This window comes from Fundulus heteroclitus, chromosome 5, assembly GCF_011125445.2.
Source record: "Fundulus heteroclitus isolate FHET01 chromosome 5, MU-UCD_Fhet_4.1, whole genome shotgun sequence".
In the NCBI taxonomy this organism is placed as follows: Eukaryota; Metazoa; Chordata; class Actinopteri; order Cyprinodontiformes; family Fundulidae; genus Fundulus; species Fundulus heteroclitus.
Genome location: NC_046365.1, coordinates 3932094 through 3944391, shown reverse-complemented (window position 1 = coordinate 3944391; position 12298 = coordinate 3932094). Strand labels below are relative to the sequence as shown.

Genomic DNA, 12298 nt, shown 5'->3' with positions numbered 1-12298 from the left:
TATTATGGGGGCATTTCTATTTGAGGAGCCGTTGATTTGCAGTCCGGGAGTTACCTGTGAGAAAGAATAACTTCGCTCTGGCCTGAAATAACACCCTTCCCTGGAAATAATAAGAACACGAACCTCCTCCCCTCTTCAAAAATGTTCCCGTCCATTTCCCTCATTGGTATAAATGGTGAAACTTGTAGCAATAATACCCCCTTCTTTCAGACAAACGCCTCCCCGCAGGCTTCACCTCCAGCCCGGCTGCCCCTGAAGCCTCTCGGCTGGGGATCTCTGCAGAGCTTTTCTCGGCTGACAAAAAAAACAGTGAGAAAGAAAGAAAGCCCCTCCTGAAGGAGAACAAAAGTGACCACATTTTCCCTCCGTGTTCCCTTCTCTGCGCAGAATAACCCGCTGCCTGTCGCTCAAATTGGAATATTAGGACGTCAATCTCGTGGCCCCTGTGCGCTTTTGTCTTTGCTGAGTGGCCGGCTCTGCCTACCACCCACCCTTTGTCCGACAATCCAATAAGAGCCATTATTCCTGCTTTCCGAGCCCGGCTGCTGCTCGCTCTTCGGGGGTATTTTAGGTGCTTAATCGCGTCCTTTTAAGGAGCCCAAATGGAGAAACACTTCCTCCTTTCAAGGCGCCTGGCACCGGGACAAAGAGTCCCCGTGGCCCGGCCTCCTCCAACAGCTCCCCTCTTAACGTGTTTATGTGCAAAATTCAGCTTCCAATTTGCAGCCGCGGATCTATCTCCCTGACCCCATAGAGGCGAAACATTTTGTTTCGCTCCACGTATTATATTAATATTTATATATTTATGTAGTCACATAACCGACTTTCTTTTTTTTTCTCTCACCGCCGCGTTGAAAACAGGGGGAGCGAGTTTAGTCCAAGTATACACAATCCAAACGCATTGGCTCTTTAATATTTTATTTGAATAAATGTGAATAGACTAACAACTCTCTGTTGAACCAAAACGCTTTATGTCTCTACAAAAAAAGTTCCACCTTAATACCAAGTGTTTAAAAATCTGTTCGGGGTTCTGATAAGAAAAGCGCAAGGTGCGTGCGCCTTTCCCCCTCTGCGCCTTTCCCCCTGCAGCCCTGAAAAAGGGCCTCACATTCTCGGACCAAAAATAAAAAAATAAATTCCACCTTGGAGTGAAATTCAGCCTCCACTCAAACTGTTTTTATTTTAGCCGTACAGGTGAGTCGATACGCACCATCTGTAGGGAATACTGCCGTTCAGACATTTTGCACCAAATGAATTGATCAAAAATGGAAAGAAAGAAGAAAAGAAAAAGTTTGATAAAAAAAAAGGACACTTGATTTGTTCAAGGGAGGCTACCAGGCACGGATCCCCTGCAGGGAGCCCTGACAGGATGTGACCGCTGTCCCTTGATGTGTTTGGGCCTGCGGGGAACCGCTGAGGCCGCTCACGTTTCCCAAGTTCATGTTCATGAAGGCGTTTGGGGTGGTGGACGGCGGCAGGGCGGGGATGCTGGTGTATGAGCAGCTGTAGTTGCTGTTGTACGCCGGGCTGCTGTACGTGTACGCCGGGTATCCGTTATAGCTGTACGGGTTGGCACCATACGGCGCAGCGGCGGCCGCGTAGCTCTGCGCTCCGCCCAGACACGGCTTCCCGTCTCTAACCAGAACCGGCACGGCGACGCGCCGCGGGGGCGGCGGGTGGTGCTGCTGCCCGGCCGCTTCCAGAGACTTGTCCTGCCGCTGGCGCTTGCATTTGTAGCGGCGGTTCTGGAACCAGATCTTGACCTGGTTGGAGGTGAGCTTCAGAGTGGTCGCCAGGTGCTCCCGTTCAGGGGCGGACAGGTAGCGCTGCTGCTTGAAGCGTCGCTCCAACTCGAAGACCTGCGCCTGGGAGAAGAGCACCCGCGGTCTCCGCCGGCTCCTCTGCTTCTGCGCCGGCCTCTCCGACTCACCCAGCCCGCCCTCCGCCGCCTCCTCCCGGGACACCAAGCCGCAGTTCTCTGGGGGAAACCGGAGAGTCTAGTTAGATCGTCATTCTTCGAGGAGTCTTTCCAGCATTTTTATGACATATTTCTGAGGCGGAAAATGCGAACCTGACAAAAGCTTATGTATGTTTTTTTTGTTGTTGTTGCAAAATAACAGGATAAAATGTTGGAATAACCCTGTAGCCCTTTATGTCAGCATCTCAGACATCTTTGCTCTGAACGAACCAGGAAAAGATTTCAACAGTACATGGTGTTTGTACAAGAGCGCTGATAAAGTGAATTGTTACAACTCTCCACAGGACTTGATAAAACACTGTCAGTAAATGTCATTTATTCAGGAATAAATCCTTTCATGGGCTCCAGCCGATAGACTGCACAAATGCTGTTGCTCGTTCATCATGCGTCCACAATATCAGGATGACATCTGGAGGGCCTTCAACAGGCATTACTGAAGTTTACAAGAATATCACGTTTGTAAATGCTCATGTCAAATGTTCAATACTGGTTCGCTTCTGATAACAAACCCCACCTGAAACATTCGGATCAGAACTTAACTAAATATGCAGGTCCAGTCAACCGCTAGGCGTTGCCAGTAGTGTCTTTCTTTTTAACGCAGAAAGATAAACTTGATTAAGGCGAATTATTTAACACATTTATTAAGCGCAAAGCACATCTTAAAATTGTCTGGAATTTAGCTAAGAATATTTCTACGGAGAAAGGTTTAAACGTTTTATAGTCCACCCAAATAAATTGTATCCAGATTGCCAAATTAGATTTATTGGCTACATTCTAGCAGTCTGTTTGGTCAGTGTAGTTTGTAACTAGATAATAACTGCTATTCTTCTGCTTTCCATCTGTGATGAGTGTAAATAATTTAATTCAAAGCAAAAAAACTAAACAAAAAACCTCAGCTTATTAATATGATCATTTTTGTGTGTCAGTCGTTATTTCGTTGTTTTTTCTCTTTGATTTTATTCCTAATCATTGTTATTCTGGAATTCACATCCTACTAAAATGGTCTTTTTTAAATAATAAGATGACGGCACAGCGGTCTGTTTATCAGCGCTACTCCTCCTGTCACTTCTTTTACAAGCCTCTTTAAACTAATTGTCGGTTTATGCTCCGCACATCATAACAGAGGCCGGAGCAACAGGCGCGCAGCTGAACCACTAGAAAGTGTTTGACATGTGCGCTCTTCCCTGGATATGTCTCAGGCTTCCACCATTTGATAGCTCATTATTGGAATAACGTCGGCCGTGCAGAGCCGGCTGCTCCGTGGGGATGCGTGTGGGAAAAAATTCCCCTGTATCTAGTTTTGTTTTACTTAAATTATTTATTATTCAGTTTGAATTTAATGTAATTCGGGTTTTTTTTTGGTGCGATTTCCAATTAGAGGTCACACTGAAAAACCAAAGTAAATTCCAATTATAAAAAAACAAAACAGACCTAAGAGTACATTTTTGAGGGACATCCATTTTGAGTTTTGGATTTAAAATATTATAAACCCATTAGAATTATCACATTTTCTCCTTCAGAATGCTAAACCATAACAGCTTACATTTCTATTGAAAATGTGTTGACACACATCAGTTCCTTCCCCAGCTCAGACATCATGCAGAGCACTTTGTCCAAATGGATTGCCCTGTAAAACTAATCTCCCCCTTTGCTTTTCGGCAGTCAAATGATTCTACTATAACGGTGTTGTCTGCAGCTCCTGTCCTTCAGAGTACATATGGATGTATTTGAACTCACTGCTGTCCTGCGCCTCCAGCTCTGCGGCCTCCAGCTTGGCTCCCTGCAGCCCGGGGTGGACGTACATGCTCGGAGAGAGGCTCGGCTCCCCGCGCTCCTCGTCGCGCACTGCCAGCGCACTGAGGTAAGCCAGGTTGTCCTCACCGTCCGAGAAGGGCGGGCTGTCCCGGGGCCCGGCCAGCATGCAGGACGGCGGGCTTTGGAAATGCTGCTGCTGCTGCTGCAGCTGCTCCTGCTGGGGAGGAGAGCGAGTCATGTGCTGCTGGCTGTGGACGCGGTGCGGGAGCTCCAGGGAGCCGGACTGCTGCTGATGCTGCTGCTGCTCCAGCTTGAGGATATCCTTGACGGAAAACGGCGTGGAGGTGAGCGGGCTCTGCAGCATCATGTCATCCAGCTCCAGCTCTCCGACATCGACGAAATGAAGCCCGCCGAGTAACATGCACTCCCCTTCTCCTGTCCCCGATGATTCTCTAACAAACAATCCAGCTCAGAAGCTTGGCTAATTGGAGGGCCGCTAAGCTTCTGGAATCCTTCATGGCCATAAATCGCGGTGAAACACGGCTATTATCGCCGGGTTCGTCCATGCAGCCCTCCTCTCTGACACATATAATGTCGGGCTTTGTGAGGGGAGTTCGGACCGGAGTGTTGGAGCGTCTCTGCCTCTTTTTGGGAGCGAGGGGGAGGGGTGTGCGTGAAATAGAAAGAACTCTGGGGAAGGTGGGGTAACTGCGTGACGTAACTGCATGCTCCCCAGTTTTATTTTCCACATGGAATGGTCTACTGGACAGGGTTACGCTTTTTCAGTGCGCGCTCTTTGGACACCTTTTACGCACAGATTTTTATCCAGGAAAAACACAAGACTTCCCTGCTTTTTACACTTCCACTATGGCTTCATTTACTTCGATTTCATGCTGAGCAAGCTAGCCGCAATTCTTGTGTGGGTTCTTACATAAAGCAGTAGGCCTCATGAAGAAGAGTGCCACTTCAGTAGCTTGTCAAAGCCAGTGTTTCCCAAGCTCCTTTTACATTTTTATCGCACTCTCCTTTTGTATGCGCATCAGGGAAAACCTATTGAAGATACAATGAAGTTCAGCCCTGTATCAGATGTCAGGATTCTATCTCAACAAACCAAAATTTAAACTGAAAATCAGCCATGTGGTAACATAATCCCTCCACAAACAGTATGCGCTGGCTGAAACACCCTCTAAACAGTTGGCAACACCTTTGGTTTTCTCAAAACATATTGTCTTTCTAGGTCTTGATGAGCGCAAAAAGTACACCCAACCTGTGAGACAGGAGCAGATCTTGCGTGAATGTCGCTTTGGGCAAATCCCCCATTTAACGTGTGCAGGACTTGGGCTCAGAATACCAGTTACAGTACTCAGGCAAATATTTCAAACTAAAATGTATGAAATGGTCTGTTGCTTGTAAAATAAAAACACATAGCATGATCATACAGCTACCGCTAACATTCATTTGGTTTTACAGTTTTTCAGCATAGACATAATTTTTTTTAAATGACTCAGTTTTAATGTCCAAGCCTTTATTGCAGATATATTACCCAGTTTTGCTCTTCCGTTCTTTGCAGTGTAACCTACACATAGTAAGCTGATATTAGCTGGTTCTTTAGTTTGACTAACTTCTAATTTACTCAGCCTTGTGCTGCTTAACAAATGCACTGCTCTAACACAGTTTCACCTTAATGAAGAAGAAAAGTCCCGCATATTTAGAAGGTCTTAAAACCAAAGAAATTGAACGTTTCCCCTGGTTTAAAAAGTGTAATTTAAATAAAAAAAAACAAAAAAAAAAAAAACAACAACAACCTTGGCACACATTATATTAGTAACTGGTCCATTCCTATTCTGTAATCATGACAGAATAACCAGTTTCACCTGTCTCTATCCTACTGTTGTCATTCTTGTCTCATTCTTTGTTTGACTTGATAAATAAAATCCTCTTTTTTGTATTTTTAGAGAATAAAATATTCATACAATTGAAATGTCTTCCACAATTCATGTTTGGTTTGCAATAATCCATTTCAGGTTCACCCAGTCTAAGTGTGTGTGAAGCACTGAGAATCAGTTCAGATCTATTTAAACGAGGTGGAATAACCCTTTAGTTTAGCACCTGATATGAACCTGGACCCACAAACCGAGTCCAGCGGGATTATGTGTTCGTCCAGGGCTCTGAAAGCGAACAACATCCATTTACTGGACATGACGCCAAGCACCATGACACTGCTCCGACCTAGCAGACAAATAAAAGCTCCGGAGCTCCAGCAGACTCAAGTGTCCCGCTGTCCCCTGCCTGCCTGCCTGCATGCCTGGCCCTGCAGCGGCCGCGCACACCGCAGTCCTCCTTATCTCCCCCTGTCGCATTAATACCCACACTGGGCCGATAAGCAAGGCCCCCCGGGGCAATTAAAATTCCTCCAAAAAAACTTAGCGACGTTTTTAGCGCTGCCTAATCTGCTCCTATCAGCCCCTTTCCGCTTTGCTCGCCTGCTTGTCAGCCCTCCGCCCCGCTGCGCGCACTTTTCCTCCGCAGGTGGACTCCACTCTTCCCTCAGAGCGCTGACTCCATGTTCCAGGCAGAGGAAGGTCAAGAGAACTGAACGCACTGTTTGGATAAATGAAGGGATGAGTTCATACAGGTTTTTTTTTGATGACCCGAAACGCTCGGATTGCTGCGTGTTAATTCACTCAATCAATATACTGGTTCCTGTGAGGAGGTTGCCTTCATATTCATCTCTTATGATCTAAAAACCTGCAACGTGATGGGATGCAAAGTGCTTTACATGAATAAAATATAGGAAAATAAAACAGAATAAAAGCAAGTTGGAATAAAATGTAGAAACAAAATAAAACATGGTAAAATAGAAACTAAGAGCAAAATACTAGTTAATAGTTTTTAGAATATGGATACATGGAACTGAGCAAAACATATCCACTAAATTACCAGTTTCAAGTGCTTTTTGTGTAGCATATTGTAGACTTGTTCTGCTGTTTTTGAACAACACTTGGAGTTTATCACAACGAGCATTTAGACTATCTGCTCAGGTAGCTAGCCTGCAGTCAGTTGCTTCACAGACCTTCCCGCTGTTGTTTTAAAACTGTGTTACATTAAAGAAGGATGGGTGCTGCTGCTTCTGTGTCTGTGCAATGACTGTGTTTGTGTGACCAAAAATGTTCCCGAGCAGCTGAATTTGTCTTTGCTGTAAAGTGGAGCAAGGTGAAATCGCCTTTTTGCAGCCAGCTGACCAGCAGTGTCCAGCAACAGGAGGGGGAGGGTCAGTGCTGCTCCCAGTGGAGCTGAAGCCGAAGAAAACTTTTGCCACTAAGGCCTTTTTCTTTTAACTTTCTGTATTTTTAACATCTCATTAAAATCTATTTGTACTGCACGGATCCATTTAGAAACCTAGATTTTAAAAACACTGGTAACTGGGCAAATCCCATGTGTGAATTAAAACTTGTCTGTCTCCACACCTACCTGTTCCTTATTGACTCTGTTACCGTAACGTAAGGTTCTTCTCAGTACCCTAACATACTAGCCCCAGTGGCTATATAGCTATTATATCTTAATTATCCGAGCAGTTCTCCACAGATCACTTTGCTCTCAGGTTGCTGGGTCACCTCAGGTTTAGGTTTCTTAAAGCAGGATTTTCATTATTTGCTTTTGTTATGATCCAGCTCTTGGTTTCCTCAGGAATGCAGGAACTCTGTCTACTCTTTCACCTTAAATGTTACTTTTCATAAAGCTAGTCTGGTCTGCAGCCATCCTGAGCTCTCTGGTTAGACTGCTGTAAGACATTCTGCCTGCCTCTTGTGGCTTTTCTTTTAATTCCCAAGTATGTTTTTGCAGTTATTTACTGCTTAGAGGGAACCATTCCTTTCCACTGTTACCCTGTGCTTGCCAAGGATGGGTGGTTGCTAGCAATTGAAATTTAGTGACATCTGCTGGTTTTCATGAACATCTTTTAAGATGACACCACAGCGGCCCACCAGCAGATTGTGCAAACGATTTCCTGATTTCTATCCTCAAAGATCAACATCAGTCATGTCTCAACTAGTGATTGCTGCCGTACATGATTTGTCCCTTTAAAATGTTTCTGTCGTACGCTGGGTTGGAATGCTAATTGTCTTTTTCAGTTGCTTCCGTTCTGCAGCTTTAAAAAGTGAGCTGCTCAAACAGGACGCAGGATCATAACACTGTTCCCACGCATGAAAAATAACCACTTTTAAGCAGCTTACACTGAAAATCCTAAATTTGATGCACACTATTTGAATCGAATTGTTTATTTGTACGGCAATCAAGCAGAAATTCAAACTTCTTGGCGTAGCAGAAAAGTATCGAGCTGACATGTTTACGGTACAAATCACCCGGACAGGTTGGAACATTTGTGTTTGTGCATAAAAATCCTGTTGTCTAAGTGATCTGACTGCATCTCTCACACTTAAACTATTTAGGAGAAAGGAAGATTTATGAACCATGACCTGAAACACATTGAAATCTCAGTCATTTACTGCACCTTGGAAAAGCATTCATATCCCTGGAACATTTCCACATTTTGTCACATTGCCATCACCAACTTTATTGCATACAAATTACAGATTTTTTTTATAGGCAAGATGGATATATGGTTCATAACTGTGTAGGAGATGAAGAAAGATGAATTATTTTATCATCCAATGCTACTAAAGGCCTTTATAAATCAATTCATTACTAAACACAGTCCACCTACAACATAGTAGCATGATTGCTACTGCCCCCACAGAGGGGCTTGTTAGGCTCCTGTATGCTTATCTGCAGTCAAACATAGTGGTGGTAGTGTCATTGCCTGGGCTCGCTTTGCCGCTTCAAGACAGGTTGCAAATGATGGACGCATGAACTCTGCTTCCTGGTTTGAAAACCCTGAAGGTGAATGTTTGGCCACTTTGTGACCTTAAACTCAAGGACCTCTGCGTTGAGCAGAAGGACAAAGATCCTGTTGCTGCCAAGGGTGGGATAGCTAGCAGTTAGATGTAGGGGGCAATTGCTTTTTCACATGGGGTTAGGGGGGTTTGGTTGTTGTTGTTTTTTCACTCGGTACATGAAAACATTGTTACAAACTGCATTTTGTATTTACTGAGGTTATTTATGTCCAGTATTTACATTTGTTTGATTATCCTAAATATTTAAGTTATTAAGTGGGAAAATATAGTTTATTTTACAGCACTATATGAAAGAGAAAGCTGTTATTGTATAAGATGTCTCTTTTACAGTAAAACATGGACATGGCAGCTTTATGTTGGGAAGAATATTTTTCTTCAGCAGGGATAAGGAAGCTGGTAAGAGCTGATGGTAAAACGGATGGAGCGATTTACAGGAGAGCCTGTTAGAGGACAACAACTCTAAATATACAGCCAGAGATACAATGGAATAACTTCTACAAAAACGTATTTGTGTGTCACAGTTCAGACCTAAATTCAATCTCTGGCAAGACTTAAAAATAAAAACTGAAATTTGACCAAGGCAGAAACTTCAGCCCCCATTTTGCAAAGGCAGTACAGACTTACCCGGAGAAACTTTGGGCAGATTTGCTGGTGGTTCAACAAAGTATTCACTCAATATATGGCCTGAATTCAAACTCACTGCACAATTTATAAAAGTTTTTATTACGCTGTTTTGTGTCTGTCTATCACATAAATCCCTCCAAGAAAATCCATTAAAGTTTTTCCGATGTAACATGAAAAAATGTGGAAATGCAGCAGATGTAGGAAGAGATTTTCAAGGCACAGTAGGTGTCTTGTCATTTATTGGTTCAGCTCATAAAAATGTTAAAATGGTGTTTATAAAGAAGTCTAAAACACTTTGAGATTTTAGTGCAGATCTGACATCTGCAATAAAACTCCGAAGAAAAAGTGTTATAGGAAAAATAATAGAAAATTAGTTGTTGACATGTAGATTTAAGGAGTTCTGACAAGGAGCCAAGTATAATTTGAAATCTGAAATGAAATGTGTATTAATATATTCCTCATTTGTGCACATGTTCCCACCTCAAAGAGAGAAAATGGAGATATGAGCCTGAAAACGGATGTCTATGGGCCGTTGCAGACCTCGGCTGCCTCTGTCTCAGTGTGTGGAGCCCTGCAGGTTGTAAATATCCCGATGTACAGCTCTTTCCAGGGAGCTGGAAACAGCCTGATATATGTGTGGATGTCTCTGCATAGACTCCTCGGCGACTCTGTCCAACTCAGTACGCCTCATCATCAACTCATCCTTGTTCAAAAAAAGAAAAGGGCTGGATAGTGTTTAGACTGGCACACAGTCGCCTTTAGTCATTTTAAATAAGCATTAAATCCTAAGACGCCAGCCTGAGTGCTGTTTTCTGACTGTCAGATGAGTGATCATTCCAAACATAAAATATATACAACGCCATAAAAAAACGTATTTGCCGCATTATAGATTTCTTTTGGTTTTGCTTATCTTTTCTTTTCTTGTTTTCACCAAACACATTTTAATATGAAACAAATCTAGCGGGAGTAAATGAAAAAAAAAACTGTTTTCAAATCATTTAATAATGAATGAAAAAAATCTATCCAAATAAACTTGACCTTTAGTGAAAAAGTATTTGCCCCATAACCCTATACTGGATGAGACACCCTTGGAGGCAACAACTGCCATCAGGCTATTGCGACAACTAGCAAGGAGTCTTTACATCCGGGTTTAAGTCCAGAACTTTACTATGTGGCTCCAAAACCCACATTTTGACCATTTACATGCAGCTGGACTTGTTGAAGTGTTTTAGATCATCTCAAGTGTTCTGAAGCCTAAAGGTAAGGGTTAGGGTTACTTTACCTCTTTCTTTTCAAACCTCTGTTGGATGATGCTGACTCGCTCGGCTCCATTGTCCCCCATTGTTTACTCATTGCATGCATGTGGTCATGTGGTCATGCAATGGTAAACGTACACAAAAGCAATTTGGTTACTAACAAATAGAGCAAAAACAAAGTGTAAAACACAAAAACAGAATAGAATTAGCCAAAGTAACGCGACTAGACTCCTTTAAGGCCACAACTGATGGTGAAAAAGTCTTCAGGATTTTTTACTGTGGTGCAAAGTTTTTTTCCATAGTTCCATCAGTGATGGCAATTCTTCCAGCTCCTGAAGCATCAAAGTAACCCCAGATCATCACACTAGCTCCACCATGTTCTACTGTTGGTGTTATTATAAATGCTGGGTTAGTTTTATGCCAGATGACACACTTCTTTTTGAAAGGTGAGATGGGCCATTGGTTTGGTTTTTTGGTCAGCAGTGGTTTTGGCCTTAGACCTCCTCCATGAAGAGCCACTCCTGGGAAGGTTCCCCCCTGTTTTGTGCTTTATCCATGTGTGGATAAAGGTTCTCACTGTGGTTCTTTGGCTTTTCAAAGACTTAGAAATGACTTTGTTGCTGCCATGCAAATTTTGAGTAAATTTTTTTAAATTTCACCAAAAAGAAAAAAACCTAAAAAACGAAGGAACATTTAAGCATATTTCCATCCACTGGTTTGGAGTGAATTAATCAGGCTATGCTATGCAAAGCGTAATGTCGCCAGAAATTGGTGTTATGCATAGCTGTAATGAACAGGAAGAAGAGGTTGCAAACTAGCATGGACCACATATCTGAGAAAAATGGGGAGAGGTTTTCAGGAATATGCAAGTTGTAATTGTTCCGTCACGTCAACTAGTGCTGGCGAAGTTACACACTGTCTGGAGACGTAGAGAAAGAAGTCCAATGCTGTGTTTTATATCCAGGAAGGTTTATCAGTATACTGATCATGTGGGGTAGGGCAGAAATACGCTACATCAGAACTTGTGTTTCCATCTCCCATTTTGCACATTAACTCTTTCTCAAAAAAGGCCAAAAAAAAAAAAAAACCCACAACAACTCAAGCGCATGTAAAAACTTTTTAACTTGTTTTTTAAAATTTTGCTGTTTTCAGCAACCTTTTCTAATGTAATACTTCAAAATGCGTATAAATGTCTCTTGTCTGCTCTTGAATTTCTTTTGTCTGTGTGCATACTTAAAGGTTGTCACACAGCTTTCATCTAAGTGAGTTCTTTTGTTTTACAGGTCAGGTCAGTGAAAGTTAACCAAATAAATGTGGGCAGTATAGAAACCAGGATCTTAAAAAAAGGCTTCAATTTAAAGGGTGCATCCTCTTCTAAAGAAAACCTTTTCAAAAATGTTTTAATGTGATGATATTATACTGAGCTGGAGGAACCCACATTAACAGCACATTCAAGTCTGAAAAGTCACTAATAAACACTCGACATTGTAACAGTTCTGCAAATTAAATGGAAAACCTTTGTTGACTGGAAACAAATAACCAGTATGTGATGGAAAGCTGAAGGTCCAGCACAGAGGCAGGTGCTGATTTTATCTTTGTTTCTCCAAGTCCTGCAGCTTTGGGGAGCCTTTCAGCCTCTCCTGTCTACTTGTTATGACAGACAGCTGTCTTCAGCTCCAATAATAACCGTGTCAGTAGGAGAACATACCATAGAGATGCTGGATGATGGGAAGTGGCTAAAGAGTCAAGCCATCCAAATATCGCCATCACAT

At 42.8% G+C, this 12298-nt stretch overlaps 1 protein-coding gene across 1 annotated transcript; it reads right to left on the bottom strand.

Annotated features, from left to right (window-relative positions):
• Positions 1-901: 901 nt before the first annotated feature.
• On the bottom strand, positions 902-4396 carry LOC105931213 (homeobox protein Nkx-2.5). Its single transcript, XM_012869795.3, has 2 exons — positions 3716-4396; positions 902-1978 (listed from the first exon to the last, which is right to left on the bottom strand). Exons 1-2 carry the CDS (start codon positions 4152-4154, stop codon positions 1332-1334), a joined length of 1086 nt encoding a protein of 361 aa, XP_012725249.2. The 5' UTR covers positions 4155-4396; the 3' UTR covers positions 902-1331.
• Positions 4397-12298: the final 7902 nt, after the last annotated feature.